This window comes from Parasteatoda tepidariorum, chromosome 1, assembly GCF_982258835.1.
Source record: "Parasteatoda tepidariorum strain Cologne lab strain chromosome 1, Ptep-v5.0, whole genome shotgun sequence".
NCBI lineage: Eukaryota > Metazoa > Arthropoda > Arachnida > Araneae > Theridiidae > Parasteatoda > Parasteatoda tepidariorum.
The window spans coordinates 1,923,980-1,950,058 of record NC_141755.1 but is presented as its reverse complement, the minus strand read 5'-3'; the positions used below and the strand labels follow the sequence as shown (position 1 = coordinate 1,950,058).

At 28.2% G+C, this 26,079-nt stretch overlaps 1 protein-coding gene across 13 annotated transcripts; it reads left to right on the top strand.

Moving 5' to 3' along the window:
* The first annotated feature begins 1,813 nt into the window (after positions 1–1,813).
* LOC107438853 (DGAT1/2-independent enzyme synthesizing storage lipids) lies at positions 1,814–26,079 on the top strand. Of its 13 annotated transcripts, none has more exons than XM_071180262.2 (10): positions 1,892–1,948; positions 8,303–8,415; positions 13,900–14,119; positions 15,748–15,919; positions 17,740–17,907; positions 18,342–18,535; positions 19,911–19,974; positions 20,449–20,524; positions 21,338–21,401; positions 25,776–26,079. In XM_071180262.2, exons 3-10 carry the CDS (start codon positions 13,964–13,966, stop codon positions 25,899–25,901), a joined length of 1,020 nt encoding a protein of 339 aa, XP_071036363.1. In that variant the 5' UTR covers positions 1,892–1,948; positions 8,303–8,415; positions 13,900–13,963; the 3' UTR covers positions 25,902–26,079. The 13 variants fall into 13 exon arrangements, with proteins under 13 accessions (XP_071036368.1, XP_071036363.1, XP_071036365.1 ...); XM_071180264.2 differs by having other exon boundaries at positions 1,898–1,948; positions 8,303–8,385; XM_071180261.2 differs by lacking the exon at positions 1,892–1,948 and adding an exon at positions 7,941–8,017.

Here is a 26,079-nt window from a genome sequence, read left to right as displayed (position 1 = left end):
CATTTAAATACTCGACAAGTATTAGTTTAATTCTGCAATTTTTTTCACGTTTAAAACATTTGTATCGTTTTGCAAAATAACACTATTTATAGTTTTTAAAAGAAATTAGATTGGGCAAACAATGTATTATCGATAATTTATTTAAAATTAAGATTCCAGTTCGCAAAAACTTAAAAGATAATATTTGTTAAAACTTTCCCGATAAAAAAGTGTTTGTCACATTTTTTCGAACTCATATTTTCCTGCTATCCTATATGAATGGATTATTTAATTGCTGTTCATTTATAATATTTAACGCATAATTAAAAGAGCCGTGAAAATAATTAAAAAAACTACCTTTAGGTAAAAGGAAGCTTTGTTGATTTAAAATGTCAAAGTAGTCGAGAAATTTATCACAAATAAACTGTCAAAATCAGAAGTCTACAACAAAAATTTTTTTGTCTGCAAGTGAGGTAGGTAAGGAGGAATAGGAAAGTCGTATGTATGGAAACTGTTGCCAATGACGTGAATAATGAAATCACACCACGTGACTTGATGTCAGTGACAAACTTTTTGATTAGATGCTCCTAGAAACCCCTTGGAATGGGAAATAAAAAACTTTAAATAAAAAATAATTACATAAAAAACACGCATTGGAAAAAATAAGACAAATCTAAATCTACCTTTTAAATTTATTTTTTATTTACAAATTCTATAGTAAAAAATTATTCGTTACCTTCCTCTTCAATACCTTAAATGCCCCAAAACTTTACCCTAATATTTACTTGTTATAAAATTTAATTTCATCTGAAAAATAATAGTAGATTAAAAGTGTAAATGAATAAATCAGAAGCTTTAGGGGCTGTGATAATCCTTCTTACTATATAAGACAACTTTTTCTAATTATAATTTTTACTACCAAAATAGGTAAAGGCAGGTTCCATAGTAATTGAAAATAAAAATGGAAATAAAAAGGTTGAAAGGTTGCCGTTCGTTACAAAATTATTTTATAATTTACGATAAACTGTAAAATGGTACGTTTTTCTTTTCGTTTGACGTATATTTAAAATTATTGTTGTTTATACCTTTGTTGCTTCACAAAAATAAGCCAATTATTAGTAATGGTAAAATTTTTGAGAATGTTGAAATTATTAAGCCTTCATTATAAACCTTTTATAACTTTTTATTATGATATGTGAATTGAAAACCAAATATTTAAGCTCGTTTATTATTTGCCGTCAAAACGGCCGCAAAAATTGCCGTTCTAGAGAGTGTTCTAGTCCCTATAATCTTTATTGAAAATAATGTCAAATAAACATTTAAGCGAAGAAGTTTTGTTAAAACCGCGTTAAGGAGATTAAAAAAAGAAGATTTGAAAGGATTAAAAACACAGTTTATTTGCTTGAGGAATCGAAATAAACACCTTCAAACCTTTTTCTGCTATAGTGTTATAAATTATTATACAACGTATGCTTTATTCCAATTTTGACGCTTCCAATTTTAGTGCCTCAATTAAGATACTCCGTTCCAATATACTTGTCTTTAAATGCAAACTCTCGTCCCCTTTCGTTACGAAACAACAAAAAACAAATTTACAAAAACATCTCAACAATCAAATAATTCTATTATAATATTTATCATTATATAATCATTTTGATATAATTGCTTCGATATAATAGCACGAAACTTTCGAACCGTTATCAATGTTTAGCTCTGATCTTGATAGCTTTTTAAATTCTGTATGCATTTGATGGGGAAAGAGAAAGAGAGAGAGAGAGGGATCATTTATTTGAATAGAAGTCATTTTCTTTTCTTTAAACCCACGTGGGGAGAAGAATAAGGTCGTTAAAAGTGAAAAGGAAATCAGTTGCAACCATAAACAAACCAGTCGGTTCACCTCCTGTTTATTCACGAATTACTCAGATCTTCGGTTAGATGTTTCTTTCCCTGGATAAGCCGCCGCACTCAGGTAAGAGAGCGTTATATTTTTCTTTTTAAAGTTGTCAATTCTGAAATGAATGGTATCTTTGGAACTCAAAATAAAGTTTTAAAAATAAAGTAACGCAAAGTACCTTTAATCGAAAAATACCGTCCCATATGAGCCGGAGTGAAAGAATAAAAAATAACCTGCAGGTACACTCTTAGCGTCCCGGGGAGAGAACGATTTTAAGTCCTAATTGCAATTTTGATCGATTCTTTAGTTAAAATTAGCCTTTGTCTAATGGTTTTCAAGCGAAACATCGTTCAGACTCCAAATATTTTACAGGGATAACGTTTTCCGATGTGCTTCTATATCTGCCCATAAGAGAAATTTTTAATGTGAATGACCCGCGCTCAATTCAACGTGCTGATGCAGGTGGGATAGACTATGCAAATACTTGTCTCAAAAGATAAAATTAAAACATGTATTTAAAATGTCAGGTCAAATTCATAAAATTTTAAATGTCTCAGTAATGCTCTATGAATAGCGTGTGCAATGAACTTCACATACATAATAGTATTATACATAATAGTATTAATACACATACATAATAGTATTAGTAATTCACACACATAATTACGCTACAAATAACAGAATTAAAAGATTTACCTTTTCGTTATTTATTCAAGGAAGAAAGTATATTGTGGTCGATAATAATAAATGAAGCGTTAGCATCATGTCTCGCTTAAATATTCTAGTGCCAAGGATCCTGAAATTTGGACAGCTACTGAAAAGATCACTTTTAACCCAAATCATTAAAATGGTTAAAAAAAAATGTTAAAATTTTAGTTTTCTTCATTTAGTAGATCGTGTGAATAACGAATATTTCTTATAGGATTAGCATTATGCATTTTTACAATTTAAACAGCGGATACATTTTTCTTTTCTAGTATTTAAAAAATAATATTACATAAAAAATAATAATAATTGTGCTTACAGTTCTAGTTAAGCACAAACGAATTTCTCAAATTTATTACTTATTCACTAACTTTGATTATGCTTATAGAACGTAGACATGAGTAAAATCAACGTCAATGGAATGTGAGGATAGAGCGCCGCCGAATTATTGTTTTGAAAATAATCTAAATTTATAAGTTTATTTTTCCTTACGATAAGTTTTTTTTAAATATATGTTTACGCTATAAAGCGTGTTTCTAGGAATCTAACTAATGTAAAACTAAATGGTTATTGCAAAAAAAAAAGACAAGTTACTTATCAAGGAACCAATTCCACGGAAAAAATGCTTCGTTGTGGTAAAACTTGGTTATCGGTCAATAGTCACGTTCAACAACGACATTTTCGGGATTCATTTTGGTAATCTTTTCCAGTTCGTACTTTAAAATAATTCGAATGTAATTAATCTTTCTTCTGGTGAGTTCTAAAAAAATGTTTAGCTTAATATAAAAACATGTGATGGTCATCGGGAAAGGCAATACATCTAAAAATGAATGCCTGTCTGTGTGTCCTTTATAGACTCCTAAACCAAAAGTTATGAAATTTGGCATACAGATAGTTTCAAGAACGAGGAAGGTCATTGTCAACATTGGAACATTCTATGACAAATCATTCTAATAGGATGAGTGAAGAACGAAATGGAATTTTCTGATGGGCCCATTGCTTTAAATTTAATGAATCAATTTTCACATATTTTAAAGATACAACAGTGATAATTATCTATCTATCTAATCAAAAAATAGTTCATTGCACGTATTTAAATATTTGATTATTTTATATTCGCTAAGTCAGATGAATTCAATGAACATTACGTGGTAGCACGCGTGGTCTACGTCACCAAATTTATACTTTGTCTGATACCACGTGTTTTTATTTTATTTATATTAATTCTTTTAAACGTGTTTCTAAAAAATTACTTATTTAAAACCAGCGTTAATTGAATAGAAACAAAATATTTATATAATCAAAAGCAAAAATTAATGGTTCTTAATTCGTTTAGGAGAAGCATGCGCCAATGAGGCTTCATTATTAATTAATTAAGGAAATGCATGCATATTGAAAAAAAAAATAATATGCAATATACTAGAAAGCAAAATAAATGGAGTAAAGGTATTTATTTGTCTAGAAGAACAGTAAGAAATCGTCATACTATCATTGACGACAATGATACTTAATTAATGTTGGTAATATGTATTAATTGAAATTAAAAAAAGTAACTTCTGAACTAAAAAGCAAAAATAAGTAGAAAAGAAACTTATTCGCGTTTTGGGTAACCATAGCAAAAATCTGCATAATATTATTGACACTAATGCTCAATAAATATTGATAATGTGCACTAATTGAAATAAAATAAAATAAGCTATGTGTTAAAAAGGCAAACTCACGAAAGAAAGATTAATGTGAAATTCGTTTAACAAAACCGTAGAAAATTACCATTCTATGACACTTAATTCATATTCATCACTGATGGTAATATGTACTACTGGTATTATAGTAATTGGCGAATTGGTTTTGATAAGAATTCAACAACGGGTTTTCCGTAGTTTCAGAAAATATTTTTTCCAGTGGTAGCTAAGATAGTGTATTAATATTTTAAAGAATTAGAATCAAAAGAAATTTTTTCCACCACTACTTATAAATATTTTAACCGTAAATTAAAGTTCAGATAGAGAAATGGTCATGCTCCAAAATCCTTATAAGTTCTAATATATAGATTTTTTTTTTTTTTTGCACTTATCGCCTTAGCCATCGCCGTTACTCATTTAGCACCATACAGGAGGCACGTGTGCTTAGGATATCACGGACGCGAGTAACATGCTTCATTTTTTTTAAAAAAAAAAAATTTTATTATTATTTTTTTTTTTAACTTTTATTTTATCTTTATGTTCTTTTTGTGTTAATATGCGTTTGTCATGTGTTTTCTTTGTTTGTTAATGTAATTTTGTTCCTTGTTACTCCTTGTTTATGTCCACTTAAAGCTGAACATTGTATATGGATTAATGTTTTCAATAAAGCCATATGTAACAAAATTTTTTTTTTTTTTAAATTTGACTTTAGTTGACTGCTACTGACAAATATTTATAAACTCAAATGCTGAAGGGTTATGTAGTTAGTACCAAATATACTAAAATATTACATTGATATATTTGAAGATGATATATTTGGTACGCTTAATTTAGGTAATATATGTATATTCCGAAATAGGGGCTAAGAATGAAATCACATTTTATATCTGTGAAGAAAAAAAAATTCCTTCTTTAGATTAGCATAGTCAGTTAACTTTTCCTTTGGACACAGCTCAGTTTGTTTCAGCTCTTTGTTACAAGCGCATTTAAATGTCATTGCTTTCGAAACCACAATAAGCGTTTTATTTTTGATTTGTAATTAAAACGATTTTAACTACCATTATATTTTTAAAAAAATTAAAAGATTCATAGACAATGCCTGTAAAACGATATTGTAATGTTCTCGAGTTCTGACAAAATTTTAAAATCACTTTCCTCCTTAATTGATATTTCGTTGCTATACTTAAAATGTTGTCGAAGGCGACGTCATTTTATGGATGTTATTCCTTTTTTTGACATTTGCATTCTTTCTTGCATTTTTGTTATATTTATTAATGTTAAGACCACCGCGAGTACACATTGAACGCAAAACAATTTCACTCGCTTTTCTTATATAAATCGAAGAAAGCTACCTTCTTACAATCTATAGCAGTTGAAGTTAGGCTGCAATATCTGTCCCAAATACCGTTATAATATAAAGTTATAGGGTACTTTTTAAACTCAAAATTTCTATCCAGTGATAAATCAAACAATTTATCTCTTCAGTAAATGAGGTTGTATATTACCTAAGATTTAAGTTTATTGAAAATTCTAAGAAATATTTATATAGAATAAATATCAAATGTAAATGTGTTCATAATTTGTTGTAGGAAACGCTCTGAAATGCCTGTTTGCGAACACTCTTTGGAAATCTGCTACAAAACTAATTTAAAAACAAAAATTTAAATACCTTTTAACACAATTTTTAGGATAAAAACAATTAGATCGTATAAACTGTAATTATTTTGTGAGGTATATTGATATGATCAAATTGTATGTATTTTTCCTCACCTCCATCCCGTCATGTTTTCAAATAGAAAAAAAAGATCTTTATTTTGTAGTTCTCCATTCATAATTTATCTAAATAATTTCTAAATGGTCATGGATCTTCTTTTTAAATATCACTTGTATTCTAATGCAAAATTGTTTCTCCCAAAAAGTCCCTTAAGGATCACGATGAACAAGTAAATGGCACATAAATATATATTCAAAATGTTTTAAAATCGCAAATTTAAAAAAAAAAAAAAATCTGCTCAATGACAAACTGTTAAATACCCTCCACTTAGTAAATGGTATAAAGTTTTTTTTTTAATATCCTATGAGCTGCACAATCAGTCTTCCCGATGAGCAGACCTAGTGCGTTCTCCAGAAGTGGTATCCACTCTTTCAGGACCACAATGGGTGAGATACCGTTGGCATCTCACCCATTGTAAATGGTATAAAGTGTATACATTAAATTTTGGCGGGAGGGAAAAAAGGAGGAGAGTTTAGAGGAAAAAGAACCGATTCCTTCGATTTAAATTTTAGAAATTTCTATCTATTTAAAACTAACAATTCTATATTACTATCTAGAAAATTGGGCTATTGTTTCCGGTGTTCGTTTTTTTTTTCAAGTTGAATTGAAAAAAAAAATAGTAAATAGGATTAATAGTTCAGAAGTTATAATAATTTTGAGTAGAAAAAGTACAATATTTAACTTATTTACTCATCAAAATAAAATAAAAATCCTCCCATATATTTTTGAGGCCCTACTTTAAAAGAAATCAACTGTTGTACAATGAGATTGATACTTCAAAATCTGAAGGGTTATGTATATAATATAGTACTGCATTTGCCTTCAACTCAATTACACTTTTCTTTTCTAAAATTTGATCCCATTCAATGCTGCTTAAATAATAATAATAGTCTAGATAGTTTTGAGCAGTCAATTTAAAAAGTGTAAATATGTTTTAGATAAGTATAATAAGTACAAAAAAAGTACTTTCTATACATAAAAAAAAAACCCTGCAGCTCTTAAACCACTAGTCCCATTTACTCGTGTTTAGACTCAATTGATTCATGTAAAAAAATATAGTAATAAAATACTTCTATAAAGTAATTACGGATGGGTAAAGCAGGTTGAGAAGAGAGTCTAGAGTGGACATCTTGAATATTTTTTTTTTTATTCATAGATCAAATATCTTCTGTGAGATATTGTAGAATACGAAATGAGTTTAACAATAATGTATTTTCCGATCTGAGAATATGTGACTTAGTATTATTCAAATATGTATACTACTTCTCTCATCAAGGGCGCCGGCAGCGGGGTGCAAGAGGGTGCACTTGCACCCCCCTGGCTTTTTTATCTTTTAAACAATTAAAGAGATACAGAAAAGCAATTTTGTCATATAAATCCTTTATTAAAAATATTTTTATTCAAAAACAAATAATTAAGTAATTATTGATACATAACAATTAAAAAATTGTTTAATCAAACAGATTTTTTTCTTCTTTGGAAGCGTTTTTAGTTATTTCACATAAGTACCTTTATAAGAAGTTGTATATTATTTGAAATTGAATTAAGTTGATATTTATATTTTATACTAAAAAAAAGTCACAAGCGCAAAAGAGTGCTTTAAAATAATTGATAAAGGCAGAGTTTCTAACTTGCTTCGACCGTCGCCAATAGCCCATTGTGCAGCTCTACTAGTGCGACGTAAATTAACAACAAACAAACAAACAGAAACTTGCTTCACTTTGTGAAAAAAATTTTGGCAAAGATTTTAAACGTTTTAATGTTGATATTTAATGTAAATTTTCAGCAAGCTTGAGTGACGTATTTAATAAAACCGTCTTTTCCCATTTTTTTTTAAATTCAACATCACGTGACATAATACTTGACCTTGGGAAGAGCCTATTTAACACTGGTTTCCTTATTAACTGTCACTATAACGTTCTTCTTCAATTGTAAACAAAAGAATATTTAGATTTTTTTTAAAATTTAGATTTTACACAGCAGGTACATAATATTTCGGTCATGCCCTAAATTCAATTGCATATGTATAGTGCTAATCTTGTTTTACATATACTAAAGGAGTGCAAAATTTACCGAAATCTAGACTAAATTAGTTTTTTCTGCAGCCTTAAATTTATCAAGGATAAGATCAAGTCAGCACTACTCGTAAATAAAATAAAATTATTTTTTTATACTTTTAGTCAGAGAGATGATTTTTTGTATTAAAGTAACTAATATTAATGCCCAGAATTTAATTTCTCCAATGTTTTTTTCTTTCTATTTCTTTAGATCCCTCTTCTCAAAATTATTATATATTTAAGAAACAATGTCTGATTCAAGTAATCAATTCCACTGAGATGAAACCACCGAAAGTAAAATTTAATTTCTATTCTGTCTTTAAAGTAAGCCTTTTTAAAAATTGCTTTACATCCTGATCTAATTTAGATTTATTACTTTTTCAATGTATCATTATTTATTTTATATTATTAAAAACAATGTTAGATTTGTAATTTTTTTTAATTTAATTATCTTGAATGTTGACCACAAAAATAAATCAAATGGGGATATTTCCGTATCGTGATGTACCACGCCAAGGCGACAAATTGGTTTTAAGCATGAAAAATTTTACTAAAAAAACAAGTAGATAATTGCCTGGGGGTGGCTATGAGTTATACCCTTCGAGTTGGTCTCTTTCTGTGATGTCTTTTTTTCTTTCCCATTTTCACACGGATGGCTGCCTGGAAGTTGCCAAGGCTTGGTTGGTAGTTATTCTGCCACAGATCACTCTATGGAAATTTCCCCAAGTTAATATTATTCTAATATGTTATATATAGTAATATTCTAATATGTTATATATAATAATTTCACTGAATCAGTGAAGTTATATTAAAAACTAACCTAAACCCCTTTGTAAGTTGGCCATATTGGGTAGTTATTAGGGTTTTAAATTCTTAAACAGTTAATCTTTTTCCTATTTTGTTGTTGATGTCTTATGCAGAGCTCATTCTAGGCAGAAAAAAGGGCAGAGTGCAAAAGTTTAAAAAAAGGGCATTATTATTCTAAAAAGGCAATAATTTCTTTCCATGGGCTTTACACGTTCTATTAAAAAGCATTGCCAATTAGTAAAAGAAATTTTTTTTTACTTTACTAAAAGTAGCAAAGCAATCATATTAATTACTAATTTTCATTAATAAATTAACATATGTATCGAGTTAATGCGGTAATTAGCTTGGTAATTTATTTAAAATGCATGCATATATTAATTAAATAATAAATGTATGTTTTTAAGTGTCTGTAGTTATGATTTAATAATTAAAATGATTAATAATAATTATGATTTAATGAAAGGGCAAAAAGGGTATGAAGTCTTATTACATCAGGACACTAATTTACTTCAGGGGCAACAGGGTGGATTCTTTTGACTAAAAGGGCAGCAGGGTGCTGCGCCCTGTTTACCCTGCCTAGAATGAGCTCTGGTCTTATGTTCTTCAATTGAGAGCTGTTTTTAAGGATTGGCCCAGAATTGCAACGAGCCCCCCAAAAAGTCAAAATTCTTATTACATTAATTATTTTTTTTTTTATCCTTATTAATTCGTTATCCTTACACTATTTTTTTTTTTTTTGAAAAAAAGTTAGCAAATGAGAGAGATTGAAAGAAAATATTGGTTTAACTAAACATATCATCGATCATGACATATTGCAGATGATGGAATAATTCGCTCTTGTAGAACAAGAACAGAGAGTAACGCACTTGATATATAGTTTTGGGAAAGGAGAGTTTTGAATGCCATTCAACAACAGTGGAACAATGTTTTATTCTTGTTATTCTTTGCATTTAGTTACCATGCTCTTTCCTATTTTATGTTGCTTGGTCCGTGTTCTATACTCCGAATTCGAACAGCACTTAGTTTGGTCATGTGCTCAGGTGAGCGTGTAAATAAAAACACATCACCTATATCAGTTTTATTTCGATTTCATCTAACAGGTTCTGATTGTGAGTATAAATTTATTACGCATATTTATTGCTGAAATGATGAACTCAAATAGTATAAAATAGGATTGATTGATTTAAAAGTTAAGCTACTAAAGTATGTTTTCCTTTAGAGAGTAGTCATTTTAATTTGAAGGTTTTTTTTCTTAAATTGGGGGTGTCTATTTTTTAATGTTTTATTTTATTTATTTTTCAGTTTAGTAAAAACTATTATGTCAGGCTAAAATTTAGAAGTATTTTAGTATAAATTTTAATGCATTTGTCATAAATTATATAAAAATAACAATTTTTAATCAAGAAATTAGTGCTATTTTTGAAAATTGTAAAACATTAATAGCACTTTAGTTCTGAAAATTGCTTAAACAATGGGTAACATTCTAATGCGTGCGTTTTAGAACGTGAAAATATATTTTGGCATAAACAGGCTAAAATTATTTACTTGTCAAGAAAAAAGAATGCTTAATGGTTAGAAATTTAACTAATCAGATGAACAACCAAATCAGTTATCGAAAAGAATTGTAAAAGTAATAATCCATGAATTTTTAGCATCACGAGGTCTTGGATTCCGTCGAGACGATCGTACAATTGGATCGCACCGTATCGGAAATTATTTGGCAACTTCGGAATTATTGAGCAAACTTGCTAATTTTCCTGGCTGGGTATAAAGGCAAAATTAAAGAAGTAAGGACAAAGAACATGCATTCTATTTATCAGCTTCCATTTCTAATGAATCGATTGTTTGGTATAAAGCAAAATTAAAGAAAGCAAAATATTTTTCAGTAAGTGTTGATTTAACTACAAACATTTCTCACATAGATTAGCTGACATTTACTGTTCAATATGTGAGCGAAGGAATTTCTGTGGAACGTTTTTTGGATTTTATTCCCATTGAAAGTCATAAGTCTGAGTACTTGTCTGATACTATTGTATTTTTTCCTGATGACCAAGGCATAAATATAAGTGATTGTCGAGAACAAACATAAAATAGCACACCAGATATGCCAGGCAAGTACTTAGGTTTACAAAAAAGGTTAAAAGAGATGTGTCCTGCTGCAATTTTTTTACCGTGTCTAGTACATAGCTTAAATATAATTCGTGCTGGAGGCATGGGATGCATCTTAGAGGATTATTTCCAATTTTTGCAGAAACTTAACTCTTTTTTTTTTCTTCCCTTCAGTTCCACCCATCGGTGGAATACCTTAACAGAATGCTTAGAATCTGGACTAGTCATAAATGTTCCATTAGATGTTAGGTGGTACGCCTATTTAGGCGCAGTAAGGGCGCTGCAAAAAAGTTAGGAAAACATTACGACTGTACTACAGATTTTCAAAAAGAACAAAAAAAAAGAGCTTCTAGAAACTAGATTCAATGCTTGTAGCCTTCTAAGGAAATTGAAAAAGTTAGAAAATATTGTGTTGACAGAATTTTGGAGTGATATCAAGAATAAATCAGACTTCAATATAAGCTTATGGAAGAAAGGTTGTTGATAGTTTGAAATTGATTGAAACCTTGATTGCTTTTGTGAAGAGAGAAGCTCTCTACTTATGAAACCATTTTGAAGGAAAATTGACCTAATTTTAAATATGAAGATGAGACGACGTGTACTTCACCAAGAATTTCTAGTTTGACATTTTATTATGGAGATGCAGATAATGTTATATTACAAGGTAGCGAAATATTTAAAGTTTATCTCCCAGTAATGGACATATTTAATAGTCAATTAAAATTGATTTCAATAGCGCATAAGCCAATAACTGATTTGTTCAGATTTTTTTTCAAATATGAATTCTTTAGAGTCTAAGGAATTAATGCTTCACTGTTATAATTTTTGAAGATTTTATGCCAATGATATGAATGAAAAAGAACTAGCTCTATAGTTGGAACATTTCAAGAATTATTTGGATCAGGAGAATAAGTTAGTCCAATTAATGCATAGATGAGATGTATAAAAGAGTAAAAAACAACAATCTCGAAGACATTAACATTGAATTTTTTTGTCAATCATAATAATTAAGTGTAGTAGCAAACATTTATTCTCCAGACTAAAATTAATAAAAAATTAAATAAGAAAAAGTATGACTTAAGAAAGAATGAGTCATTTTCAATTGTGAGCATTGGATATGATGTCTTGCAAGAAAATGATTTTAATGATGTGATAAAAGGCTATCAAAAAGTGTAAACTTTCTATGCAAATAATGTATTGAAGCTTTTATAATAATGTATTATTGTTTAAAATAAATATGAAAATTCAAAATTATCCATAAGTAAAATTTTTTATTCTTTAAAACTACTCATAAAAGGCCCCCAAATTTATTTGGGGCCCATTATGAGCCCATAAAATTTTTTAATAGTTTTACATCGTGTGTCACTTTTAATAGTTTTACTTTCGTCTTAGTCATAATCTTTTAATCAAGGTTAAAAATTAAGAAGAAAATATATTCACTAGTCAGAAGCTCCTCTAATTAAAAGATAATACTAGTCTCTGCAATTTTTTATTGGTTCATTTACATGCCTTTATTAAATTTTTTTCTTAGAGTTAATTTAAGCGAAAAATTATTATACAGAGAATGTGTTTATAATTACGAAGAAATACGCTGCTTTATGACAAAAACACAGATCAAAATTTTTAATCAAAAAACCAAAACAGCATACCAACTGTTTACATCACTGCTGATCTGGAAGACTGCTGATAATTATATTATGGTGGTCCAAGTTGAGTTTTAGATTTCTTGGACCACCCTTAATTTAAAGCCCTGGTTATTCCAGAGCAACGATTTGAGTTCCTATTTTCATTTTTTATTGCATGTATATTTAAATTTTCCAAATTTTTTTATTAAGCATATAAATATATAATATCTGTAGTTTTTAAAATAGCTTGAAGCAAGCAAAGTGGTTGAGCTTGAATGAATGCTACTTCTCAATGCTGTTACCACATTGTAATCTAGCAAAACAGCCGCCGCTTTCTATTCTGCCTGAGTTATCTATAATTTGGGATTACGTGACTATTAACTGTCTTAGTGATGTTCTGTTTCTGGAAACTTTAAAAAAAGAAATCACCAAATATATATTTGCTGCCAGTGATGTGCAATTAAATGTGGTAATATGCAGGATCTTGGTTCTAGATTGCAGTAGTGACTTGAAAATTGTTGCTGGAGCCTTATATTTTAATGAAATATTGTGCAAATAGATTATCTCTTTTCCTTTTCATAATTTGCTTGCTTCTAAAAATTTATCCCCTCTGCAGATTATCAAAATTGCGATGGCATGTCTTCGAATCATCCTAGGGATGTTTCCCAGACCGTCCCCAAAAGCCCATTGTGCGACGGAAATAAAGTGCCTACCTACCATCTGAAAATTGATTCTGGTTCCTAGAAGTTTTGATTTTTTGTAAGACTCCTGGTAATAGATAATTAATATAGGTACTGTTGTAATAGAAAAAACTCCCTTTCTTTGCACTTATGAGGAGATACTCTTCGAGTACAAAAAAGCAACTCTGGAATGTACTTTAACTATGTGAGTGGTATTTCGGAAATTGCTTTTGAAGTTTCTTACTGGCTATAGAAGCTAGCAAACTTGCGCTTCAGAGTCTCTTCTCTAAGATCGTCCTGAATTAACACTAGATAACAGCACAATACACTGAAACATCTTTATACGGTGTTTTTCACCAGACTGAAGCTTATGTAGATCCTTCGTATGAATTAAATTGCAGGAGAGTGCTACTTTTTCAGAAAGTATGAGTAGGATATATTATGTAGTGTTTTAACTTTCTGTAGGCAAATTTTTTGCTTTTTATTAAAAATTATTTATTTTGAATCAGCCAATATTTTTAAATGTGTATCGTAATTTACTTTCCTTGATGTAACCTCCATTTTTAAATATATTTTTTATCCTACAGATATAAATGTTCCATTTACAATTTATTTGGAGGAAAGTAATCCAGCCATTGAAAGAGTGCCCATATGAGAAAAGACCGTCCCGCCATGCTTAATTACTTATATGATTTTGTAGAAAAAATTGGCAATTATTCTTACTCCACTCTTCATTTAGAATATTTAGAAAAATACATAGATATACAGTTTACATCATGGCTTTTGTGGCTATTTACTCCAATAATTGTGAGTAACTATTTTTGTAATACTTAATAATCAGCTTTTTTAATTGGTAATCATTAAGTTTAAAAGTTTATTTTTGCATAGCTTCTAATTTTTGATTTATTCAGAAATGATTACTTTTTAAGTCTTGCTTGGGCAAAATCTAATAAAAACAGCTTTACATTTGCATAATCTTGCATGAACAAAACCTCATTGTAGTGATAATTAGTATTTACTTCATTTCAGATGTTTAAGATGTTTTTGTAAGCTATGTTTATTTGGAATTTTGCCCATGTTATACAGTCTTGGTTTAAGTTTGTACTTGGAAAAAAATAAATCTCTTTTAACTATTATGAAATATGCAATAAAAATTCTTTAAAACGCCAAATCTTGCTATCCAAAAATGCTTTGCATTATAGGGAATTTTGTATAAATAGCTATGTATATGTCTGAAACAGATCAAAATTAATGCTTTACCTAAATTTTAAAACAAATATTTAAAAACACAAAAATATACATTTTAATATTTATTTTATTTGTAGAAAAAGCTTTAAGTATTAAGAGCAATTATGGGAAATGTGAAAATAAATGCAGTTTATGGGAAATGTGGTTTATAGAATTGTATTACTTCTGTACATTTATGCACTAGTATGACATTTTTTTGAGATTCTAGGATTTTCCCTTTTTTTTCTAAGCATTTCTAAGGAATTTGCTCTTATTCTTTGCCTGATACTTTTCAAAAATTTGAATGAAAAGACTAATAAAAAAGGGACTTTAAATCTGTGAACTGATGAAAAGGTTTTCAACTCAATTTTGGTTTTCCAATGTGGCTTAGTTTGAAATAATATCTATAATAAAATTGTTTCAAGAAATAGTTATTGTCTGTGAAATTAAGTTTCCTATGGTTAGATTTGTTTTCATATCTTTCATAATTATAATTTTTTGTGCACTTGTGCAATTTTTACTATTTAAAACTTGATGTTTATCCATATAGCTTTCCATTATTTCAAGGCTACATATTCTGACCTGTTATCTATAATATATCAATCCTCTTGTGAAATGTTTAAAAACTTGTTATAAAATACTTTTCATTGTAGCATCATTTATTAATAAATTTACTGTACACAAATTAGTCTTAACTTTGGTTTTCCAAGATGATTCAACAGTCTGCTGAAAATCAACCACATAGAAGGAAGTAATGATTTCATACTCCTTTTTGTTGCTATCTAAGCACAATCCGCCAGAGAAGTTGAGAGAACTTGTTTTCTCTTGTCTCTATTGTTTACTTTCCAGCATCTACTGTATTGCATTAGAATATGTAATGAAAAAACTCATTGTGCAAAATTTATGTGAGTATTTATATCAACCCGCCGATGCTTGTCCTGTAAAGAGTTTATGATGCCAAAGTTGTGTTTATCAAAGATATCCAGATTTTTAAATATTTTTAGTTTACCCACTAATACTGTGGATAGCATTTACATAATTTTTAAAAACTTCAATGATGGTCTTTGAAGATACACTATTAGTTATAGCTATCATTAATATGTTAGATGATTTGCAGTGCTTAGATATTTATGTACAATCCTTTTATTTATTATGTATTTGTTAATTATCCTGATAAAATATTGAAAGATATTTAAATAATTTTGCAGGTTGCATTTGTTTTTCCATTTATATTGTTTGTTTTCTTCTTCCTGTCTGCATTGTTTGTCCGTGCATACAAATACAGATATCGTCTTCGCGAAGCTTATCATAGAGATGTGTGGGATGGTGCCAGAAACACACTTTCTACTCTTTGGGATGCCCTTGGCTGGCTCTGGCATGGTAATCCATTCACGCATTTCCTCTTGTTTTCTCTCATATCTAATGACTTTTGATCTTTACAAATGTTCTACAGGTAAAGCTTCATTGTTGAATTATTTTTTAATGACAAATAATTTCATTTTGCAAATTAAAATTACAAAACAGGAAACCCTAATTAGTTTAAAAAGCAGAGGATAGGGTATACTCTGTACTATGTGAACTAAAACAAAAAAATACTTATCTTACAAATTATATGCAAAAATGAATATAGTATAATTTTGATTCTATAAATAAGCACCTTCTCTCAGTGTCTAAACACCAAATGTGTTTTGTTTCCACATTTGGTGTTTAGTCACTGAGAGAAGGTTCTTCCTTATAGAATCAAAGCTATGCTGTATTTTTTATTAATTCACACACACACACACACACACACACACACACATATATATATATATATATATATATATATATATATATATATAATAGCCTAATTATGTATAAATGCTTACAAAAAATGCTTAATAGTTACTAAAATTTTCATCTTAACTTGAACATATATTGTTCTACACTTTCTGCCTTAAAGGATCTGCTTAATTGAAAATGCTTTTAAGCAATAAATTCTTTAGACTAGAATTTGTTTTAATAATATTTATTAACTGATTTTTTTCTTCATCTTTTGATAAATTAAAGAATCTTACAACCCCTTAAATTATTAACTGAGTTTTATTATTAAAATGTGTTTATTGTGGTACCCATTGAACATTATGTTCAAAACAGTCTAAAACAACAATTATTCAACCAATTTATTCCTAACATCATTTATTTAGAAAATTTAATTAAATAAGTTTGAGTAGCAGCAAAGAAAAATTTAATTATATAGGTCTAACTTATATGAAATAGTGTCAAATATATTGAAGGATCATGTCAGTTTATATTCTTAACAAATTGTTGCAGGTGACAAAGTGTTTATAATTTTACAACTATAAAATTACTAAGCTAATTTTTTAAAAATATGTTGTAGATAAAATTTGAAACATGGAGTTTTGTTCTTATAGAGAATCCTAATAATTATAATCAAATTAATTTATTGACTTATTTATTTAGTTTTAAGTATTTTCTTTTTAATTTTTGCTTTGTTCTATTCAATAATATTTTTATTTTGTTTTCAATTCAAAATAATTCACTGCTGGCAATTAAAATATGAGTTTTCAAAAAATTTCTGAATCCTTTAATTATTTTTTTTTTAGTTTAAAAATTGCGCAAATAATGACTTTTTTTCAATTAGGTCTGATTATTTTGATATTGGTTTATGTATTGATAGTAAAATACGTTATAATTCCAAATTAGATTAGATAAATAAGTTATTTTTATTCTTAGCTATGTTTGATTTGCTGTAATATAATTAAACTGTTTGAAATATGATTTTTAATTGAAAACGTAAAATGTGTCTGATTTTTTTTTAAATTATGTACCGAAATGGTTTCTTCTATTATTTTTGAAAACTAATCAGTTATTTCATAAAAACTAAAAGTTCTTATAAATTGCTGCTATTTTAAAAGTTTGAATTTTATTTTGTTTTGCTTTATTTAGTACACAAAGTTTTATGAAAATTTTAAAACAAAGATTAATTTAAAATCAGCATCAGGGAGAATTTCTTGTTAGCAAAAAATCAAAGCCAATCTTTGTATAGGGTTACTTATATGTTGCTTCATAGATTTCTTTTGTATGCTCTCTAGTATTTCTCATAGACTATTTGTCAAACTTTTTTTGTTTAACTATATTAGAAAATTACACTTCTGTATTACTCTGATATGATGTGTGTAAAATTTGAACTTTTTCAGGTTATGAGATGGTTGGCATTGAAAATATTCCTGATAGTGGAGGAGCACTGTTAATTTTCTATCACGGTGCTATTCCGATAGATTATTATTACATATTAGCCAAGACTATCCTGATAAAGAAAAGGTGCATCAGATCAGTGGGTGATCATTTTCTCTTTAAAATACCTGGTAAAAATATTATTTACTTATGTTAGAATTATCTACAGCGACATTCTAAAAAAAAAATTTTTTTTAATGTATACATTTGATTAAGAGTCATTGTAAAAATTTATGCTTCTTAATTAATTTTTAGCAAATTTAGATTTTTATAATTTCTCTTCTCAATTTTTGATTATAAAGCTTTCTTTTTTCCTAATTTAAAGTAATATGAAATTGACAATGGAAGATTGGGTATGGAGAAGAAGGCATAACAAGAACTATGATGATAATAAGATTTTATTTTGCAATCGATTAATTACAAAATGAGTTTAATATCATTCATTTCGACCTTTCACAATTGCATAAAGTAAAAAGTAGCTTATGCATGAACTAAGTTGTATAAATGTTTAAATTCTTAATTTATGCATGGATTGTTTTTAAAAATTTTTTTCCCTTCCATATAGGATGGAATCTTTTAATGGATGTTTGCCATGTTTTTTCTGGCTCTTTCCAGCTATGTGTTCAGTATTTAAAAGAAGGCCATCTTGTCGCGCTTGCACCTGGTGGAGTCCTCGAAGCACAGTTTGGAGATGAAAATTACCAACTCATGTGGGCAAAGAGAATTGGCTTTGCAAAAGTAGCTTTGGAAGCGCAAGTGGTATTTCTACCTTTCAATTATAAATTGCTTCTGTGTTATTTTGAAATGTTTTTTGCCATTAATCTTTATTATGAATAACGGATAAAAATTTAAAAAACCGATGAATGAGAATCGGTACCTTGCAATTTAATGAACAAAATTTGCAGTGCTTGTAAAAGAAAATTGTGGGTGCTTTAAGAAGATCTGATGTCTTAGTAAATATCATAAAGGTCATGTGATGTACAGTAAATACAGGCTTGGAAGGTCATAAGTATTTTTATTATTTTTTGATGATTATTTCTTTGAGGTTGTTTTCTTCTTCTGGTAAATATAAGTTCCTCTATTTTTCTGCATTTTGCATCAGACACTATTACATTTGCCTTGTTACTTTATGTACTAAATGTTTTTTGAGTATTGCATCATAACTTTTAAATCAAGATAACTGGAAACTGCATTTCTTCCTGAAGAAAACAAATTTAATATCCTCAAAGCATGAAGGTGAATGTTTAGGATTGTTTAGATAGGAAATTTTTTGTTGTGCCTTTAATTATTAAAGATTATTATTTCAGTTTGTATTTTAAAAGGAAAGAAATATATTTGAGTATCTTAATTTGATTAAAGCAGGAAAGAGTAATGTACCTGTTTAGCATTGTAAAAAAACTAATTAGGTTAGCCTTACTCAAATGATTATATTAAGTACCGTCATTCTCAATTACTAAAATAACATTTTTAGTGCAACATTTACCAACATTTAGTGCAACATTATTACAGAAGGGTTGTTTTTATATCTCTACTTTTCTGCAGAGCTTTCGTAAGAGAATAAACATTTTTCAGGGTAATTCTACACTCAGTACCTTTGCTGTAACACAACGTAAACAAATTAAGAGATTTTCAAAACTGCTTATGACTTATTGATTGTTATTACACTGTATTATTTGTTACATTGAGCATATCTCCTAAAATTACATTAGCTATGATTGGAATGTCTGAAAAACGATTACTATCAATTTCTGTTTATTTTATCATGAATTAGTATTTTATCAAAATTTATTTGTCTTGCTTCTATTTTTATCTTTTTTTAATCTATATGTTTGTTTTTATATTACTTTAAACTCTAAATAATGCAAGGTTTAACCTGTTAACTATTCCTTAATTAATTTTTAATCACTTATCTGATTACAATACAAAGTTTTTAACTGTTTTGTCTTTATTTTCAATAGCTTATCTGAGCTAACCTTTCAGAAAGTTAAGTATATAATGATAAGACAAGTATGAAATAACTGTACAATTCTGCATATTCTAACCATATTATATCCTAAATGTATAACTTAAATTAAATATTTTGTATATATTGATAATTTATTGATGATTTTTATTGTTTCCTTTGATTTTGTAGCCAATAGTTCCAATCTTCACTCAAAATCTCAGAGAAGCTTTCAGGTCTGTGAAAACCGGAAGCCGTAAGTAAAATTTTTATGAATCATACCGTAATTAAAACATGAATGCTTATTTCACATTTTCAAAAAAGAAAGATGCTTACTCATGGTCTCAAAGTAGGTGCCCAGAGGGCTCCTTGGCTCAGGGCAGCAGTAGACGAGAACAAACAGCCATTACTCGTTTCCTCAATGGACATCTGTCATCAATAACTTATAACGATGGTAATAAACACTTTTAAATCTGCACTAAGTGTTCTGCTGCCCAGGCCTCCCCTGACCACATTTTATCTTGTCTGGGACTTACCAGGCAGGACCTGGTTCAAGCTCCCCTGTTGGTGCTAGACTTTCTCAGAGTGAAGGAGCTCATGGTCATGACTCTGCTGGTCATGAGGATGAGAACAACAACAACAGAAACATGCTTTCTTTATATACTTTTGAAATTTTTTTAAACTTTAAATAGCTAGATTGCATAATTATTTGGGATACTTTTTCTTTCAGGTTTTTTAAGAAAAATCTATGAAAGAACTCGATTTCCTGTACTTCCCATCTACGGGGGGTTCCCTGTAAAACTAAAGTAAGTACCATTTTCTACTCAGAGTTGATCCAGCATTATTTTTTCCCCAGGTTTCTTATGAAACTTAGGTTATTTTTGGCAAAACTTAGAAATTGCTTATAATGCTTTAAAACTTTGTATCTTGAAGTGGAAGTGAATATTTTAGGCTGATTGTTATTAGAATAAACATGCTTTTGTTGATTGTCCAACAACGGTATTATTTTTTTAATGAAGAAATTTCAATAACAATATTAAGAAAGATTAATTATATTGGTTTGGGAGAGTGCTTGCATATCTCAATTGATATTTTTATGAATTTATAGGTCTCTTTAAATTTCTGAAAATATACTTTTTAAACAGTTATATGGATTATCTTTGTACTGGAGTATAATGTATGAAAAAAGATGTGTTTTTTTTTTTTATTTTTAATTGTATTTTTTAGATTGCTCTCTGAGTCATATTATAGAATTTGAATGTTCCTTTTAGATTTTTTCAAATTTAATATATGTTATGAAAGTAACAAAAGCATTGATCATAGGTTATTACAAAGCAAATAAATATTTTATTATAGTTTAAATATTTAATGGTATTTGTATTATATTGAGATAAACTTGTACTCAGCGTTCATATAGTTGCTGTATTAGAAAATGAGCATTATTAAAGTAATGCAGTACCATAACACACATGTCATATTAAGTAGACCCTTGTTATTAGAATTATAATCTTTTCATTTTAAATATATATATAATATTAGAAATTAAGGAAGTGTGTATTTTTTTAATTGTATGTAACTGCCAGTTATGATGTATTTCTAAATATATACTATTTTTATAGAACTTTTATTGGTCCTCCTATTCCTTATGATTCTAATCTAACTCCTGAGGAATTAGCATCAAAGGTAAATTAGTCTTTTAGCTTTATCAATATTTTTAAGCATAAATATTTATAAAACATTTCTAAGTATGTATAAAAATCTAGTGAGGGTGCTGCATTTTTCCATTACTGTTGATGCATTTTTATTGTTCATAGACTGGCATGCTAGGATCAAGTTTTCCTACCTTAACTTCCATATTTTTTTGGTTATCATCCTTATAAAATTAATAAAAGTCATTTTTTTTAAATTTCCAATGGCAAAGCAAAAAGTACTAACATCTAAAGAAGACAATGATACAAAAGTATAAATATGTACATGAGATGACAAAACAAGACCAAAGTCACTTCCCTAAAAATTCTCTTACTTCCTAAAGTCATAATTAAACAATTATAATTAAAGTAAAAAAAGTTTGGATTTCGTAAAATATTTTTGTATCCCAAATTTACGGTGTAATATTCATTTTTCATATTTTACTCTCCTATTATTCTCCTATTATACGTTTTCTATTTTGTTTTCTAAATTAAGAGTTTAAAATTAAAACGTAATTCTACGATATTGCCTTATTACGCTACATTTAAGATGAACTTATTTGAATTGATGCCTAAACTTATTCATTATTTTACAATTATTATTTTTTGGTGTAAATGACATTAATAAGTTATTATAAATTATTTAAAACTTAATGATTAGTTTCATGCACAAATTGTGATTAATGTATCACCTTGTTTTGGAAAGCTGTAATATAATAGATGAGAACTCACCCAGTTTGTTATAACAATATACTTTTAATTTTAAATGTTATTTTTTTTTTAATTTATCGCTAAGCAAAATTATTTATGTTCACTATTATATCTTAGTGGAATCATAAGAATACCAGTACTAAGATACCGGCACTCGTTGCCGGTATCTTAGTCTAATTTTTCAAAATTGACTTGAAATAATTGTAACATGATTAAATATATTTTCCTTCATAGGTCATCACTTTTCAGTCACCGTTAAAGAGCTTTTTTTTTATTATTCATGCAAAAATCAATCATTGGTAGGATTTGACGATTCAATTCCACCTACTGCAGATAAGCTGTATCTTTTATGAATGTTTTTGTTATGAATTACAAAATTTTGTTCTAACATACTTAATGAGTGGGTGATCTCTGATGTTCTATCGGACAGCTTTCATTTTATGCAATTACTGGAAATTCCTCGTACTTGCAACTGACCCATGTTTGTTAACCAAATTCCATTTTCATTCTTTAGATTATAGGTTATAGTAAAGTGGGTGTTTGAATTAGAACTTATGTAAATGAATAATTGAAAAATAAGTGATAGAAAATTTCCTGTATTCTGGGATAGTGTCAAAGTTATTGTCGCTGCACCCTATGGCTGTGGAAAAGTGTGAATTAGTGAAACCTTAAAATTAAGTAAAATCCCTTTAAATGGATCAGTATTTTAGTAGATTACATTTGAATGCAAAAATCAGATGACATAAAACAGGCTTGAATGTTTAGTTAAGTTATGTGTGAGAAAATAATTTATTCTAAGTCATTTTTTACTCTGCATAAACTGAAAATAATATGGATTAAAGATATTTTAAAAAAATTTTCAATGTATTTTAATGAGACTGTTTAAATGCAATTTTATGCGACCTGCTGTTTTATGCTAACTTTTTTGAAAGGGAGGCAGAATTGGTAGATAAAATTATTTGAAGACAAATCTACAACTCTTTCTTCTTTAGATTGATTCAAACAAATTGTATAAAGTATTTTTTTACAAAATGGTAACTATTTAGAACTTTACTTACTTAAATATATTCTTTAATTAATTAAAAACTATGTAACTTTCTTTTAAATTAACTATTTGTTGCTTGTGATTAGAGAACTGAATAATGACCATCTTGATCAGCTCAAGGTTAACTACTGTTTAATATTTCCCTTTTGCTGGTAATGTATGTATATATATATATATTATGAAATCCAATCTTTAATGACCTGTTAAAATATAATTTGAAGAAGTAGCGTAACCAAATGTAGATGTCAAGCCTAGAATGAGCTAAAGCAGCATGCATGAACTCAAAATTTGTCTTGCAAATATATATTAGTAAAAATTATACATAAATTGAAATAGTAAAGTAAATTGAAATAGGGCAAAATAAACATATATGCAATCAGAGACACCATGCTTGCCTTCGTGTGGGAGTTTTACTGTGAATAACTGTTTAGCAAAATAAAAGTAATTTGGAAAAAATAAATTAATTTTCCCTCCATTTGGAAAAAAAAAAATCATAATTTAAAGTAGAAATAAATTCGCATTGAATGCATGGAAAGCAAAACAGTTTATTAACCAAAAATATTCATACTCAAATTTTGAAAAACCTGAAAGATCTATGCAATGTGTTCCGATTCATTTATTGCCCAATTCATAACTCCAGAACTAACTAAGTGATTGAAAATATTTAATTATTCAAATAATTGTAATTAAAAATTTCAGAAAAATTGTTCAGAAGGAAAGTTTTACCAAAAACAAATATTAAGTATAGAAGGGTTTGAAATTAATTGGATGAAGAAAAAATGTTCTGTAGCAGTAAAAAATAAAGTACTAAAAATGTAAAATATTTATGATTTTAGATGCTCTTGGCCTTTTCAAACAAATGAACATTAAAAAACATTATTGAAAGATCAACTGAGTATAACTACCTAAAATTAAAACTAAATGTAAAAATAGGAAGGCAAAAGGAAAAAACAATAAATTCAGGATTATTCAATCTAAAGAGAGTATCGCTAGTATAAAAAGAAACGATGAGGAAATTTGATGCTCAGAATTGTTTAAATTTTTTCCTTCTGCCAGTAATATGAAAGAAAATTCCTTTTTTAGAGAATTACCCTCCCAGAGGACACATTCTGATTGATTTTCTACCATTTTTAGTGTTTTTCTACAAACTGCAGTAGCGTAGTCGACAGTGCTTACTACAATATTTTTTAATTTAAAAAGTCAGAAAAAAAATTCTAGCAGAAAACAACAAAAATTATAAAAAGTTTAAGAAATGTGTGTTAGCAGAACAGTACTTCATCAGGGGACGCACTGCCTGCCAACAGACAAGACCTTTTCTAATGTCAGTGGGGAAACCAAAATCTGACAGTGCCCCGAGGCCTCATAATGGAAAATCAAATAAGAAAAAGCAATTAGAAAAATTGAAATGTAAATGCAAAGAAAAATAAATGACAAACAATCACAAAGTCTTAATAATGACTTAAGAGTACACAAACTAATTTTTAATAACTATTTTTTAGATCTTGATATCAAACTTCATAACCCCCCCCCCCCAAAAAAAAAAACAATAATAATTTCATCGGATTATACGACAAAAGAAGAGATTTTAAGTTTAATGTTATTAGCTTAAGAGATTTTAATTCCAACCTTTACTCTAAGATTTTTAAGAAATTTTGATGGGTCAAATTATTAGATTTAAATTTATTTGTAATAATAAAACAGATTTTCTATCGGCTATCTGGAATTTCGGGATTACATTAGAGAATAATAATTTTCCTTTTAATTACTGTAATTATGATATTTTGATTCAAAATGTTTTAAAGACTTTCAAATAATTCAGCCGATATTGAAGCCCTCATAATGTGGTAAAATTTAGGATTTTATGTTCCTGAAGCATATAGATGGCAATACTTTTTTGAAAATTTTTACTCATTGAATGTTTTTCTGTTTTATTTTTCAAGATTTTCAAAAAAGGGGTCAGCACTTGATTTATTTCTAAAATCTTCTTAATGATTTGTCAATTTATATTTTATTTTGATGTGGCTATTCTAACTGTAACTTTATCTTTATTTCTGTTTCTTATTTGTGGGCGTCTCTTTATGTCTTAGTTTGTGCACTTTTAAGTCATTACTAAGACTTACTTTGTGATTGTTTGTCATTTATTTTTCTTTGCATTTACATTTCAATTTTTCTAATTGCCTTTTCTTATTTGATTTCCCATTATGGGGCCTCGGAGCACTGTCAGTTTTTGATTTCACCACTGACAATAGAAAGGCTCCTGTGTGTTGGCAGGCAGTGTGTCCCCTGATGAAGTGCTGTTCTGCTAACACACATTTCTTAAAATTTTAATAATTTTTGTTGTTTTCTGCTAGAATAGTTTTTCTGTTTTCATAACAATAACAAAACAATCATAACAATAAAACAAATTTGGATTTGGCTGCTTTAATCGCTTTTGTGTTTTGATTTATTATTTTAAATGTTACTTATTTTGTCTTTTTCTGACTTTGTAAATTAGTTTCATTCTTTGATTAGATATAATATTTGTTAGTTATGATTTTATTTTCAGATAAATAAAATCTCATTTATTTAGCATTTCTCTTTCATTTATTTCATGTTGTATAAAAAATTTATTAGTATTCAATATTTCAGACTGCTGCAGCTATAGAATATATGATAAATGAACATCAAAGAATGCCAGGAAATATTTTAATGGCATTGGTTGACAGAGTTTATGAGAAGCCAAAACTAAAAAACATTTAAACTGTGATGATTGTAAAGTTGTACAGACTTTTTATAATATTTCATTTGAAAAATAACTACTTATGATGTCTTTCTTTGTGTTTTTATCGAAAGTATTATTTACTTGCAAGCATTTTTCTCAAGTTGTATGTGTTTTTACCTTTTATTTAATTAAAATTATTTTATTTATTAATTATAA

Coding starts and splice junctions, on each gene's coding strand:
- LOC107438853 (XM_071180267.2), top strand. CDS start 13,964: ATGAGAAAAGACCGTCCCGCCATGCTTAATTACTTATATGATTTTGTA. Junction 17,908..18,341: donor TTTTCTCTTTAAAATACCTG/GTAAAAATATTA, acceptor CCTTCCATATAG/GATGGAATCTTTTAATGGAT. Junction 18,536..19,910: donor TAGCTTTGGAAGCGCAAGTG/GTATTTCTACCT, acceptor TTGATTTTGTAG/CCAATAGTTCCAATCTTCAC.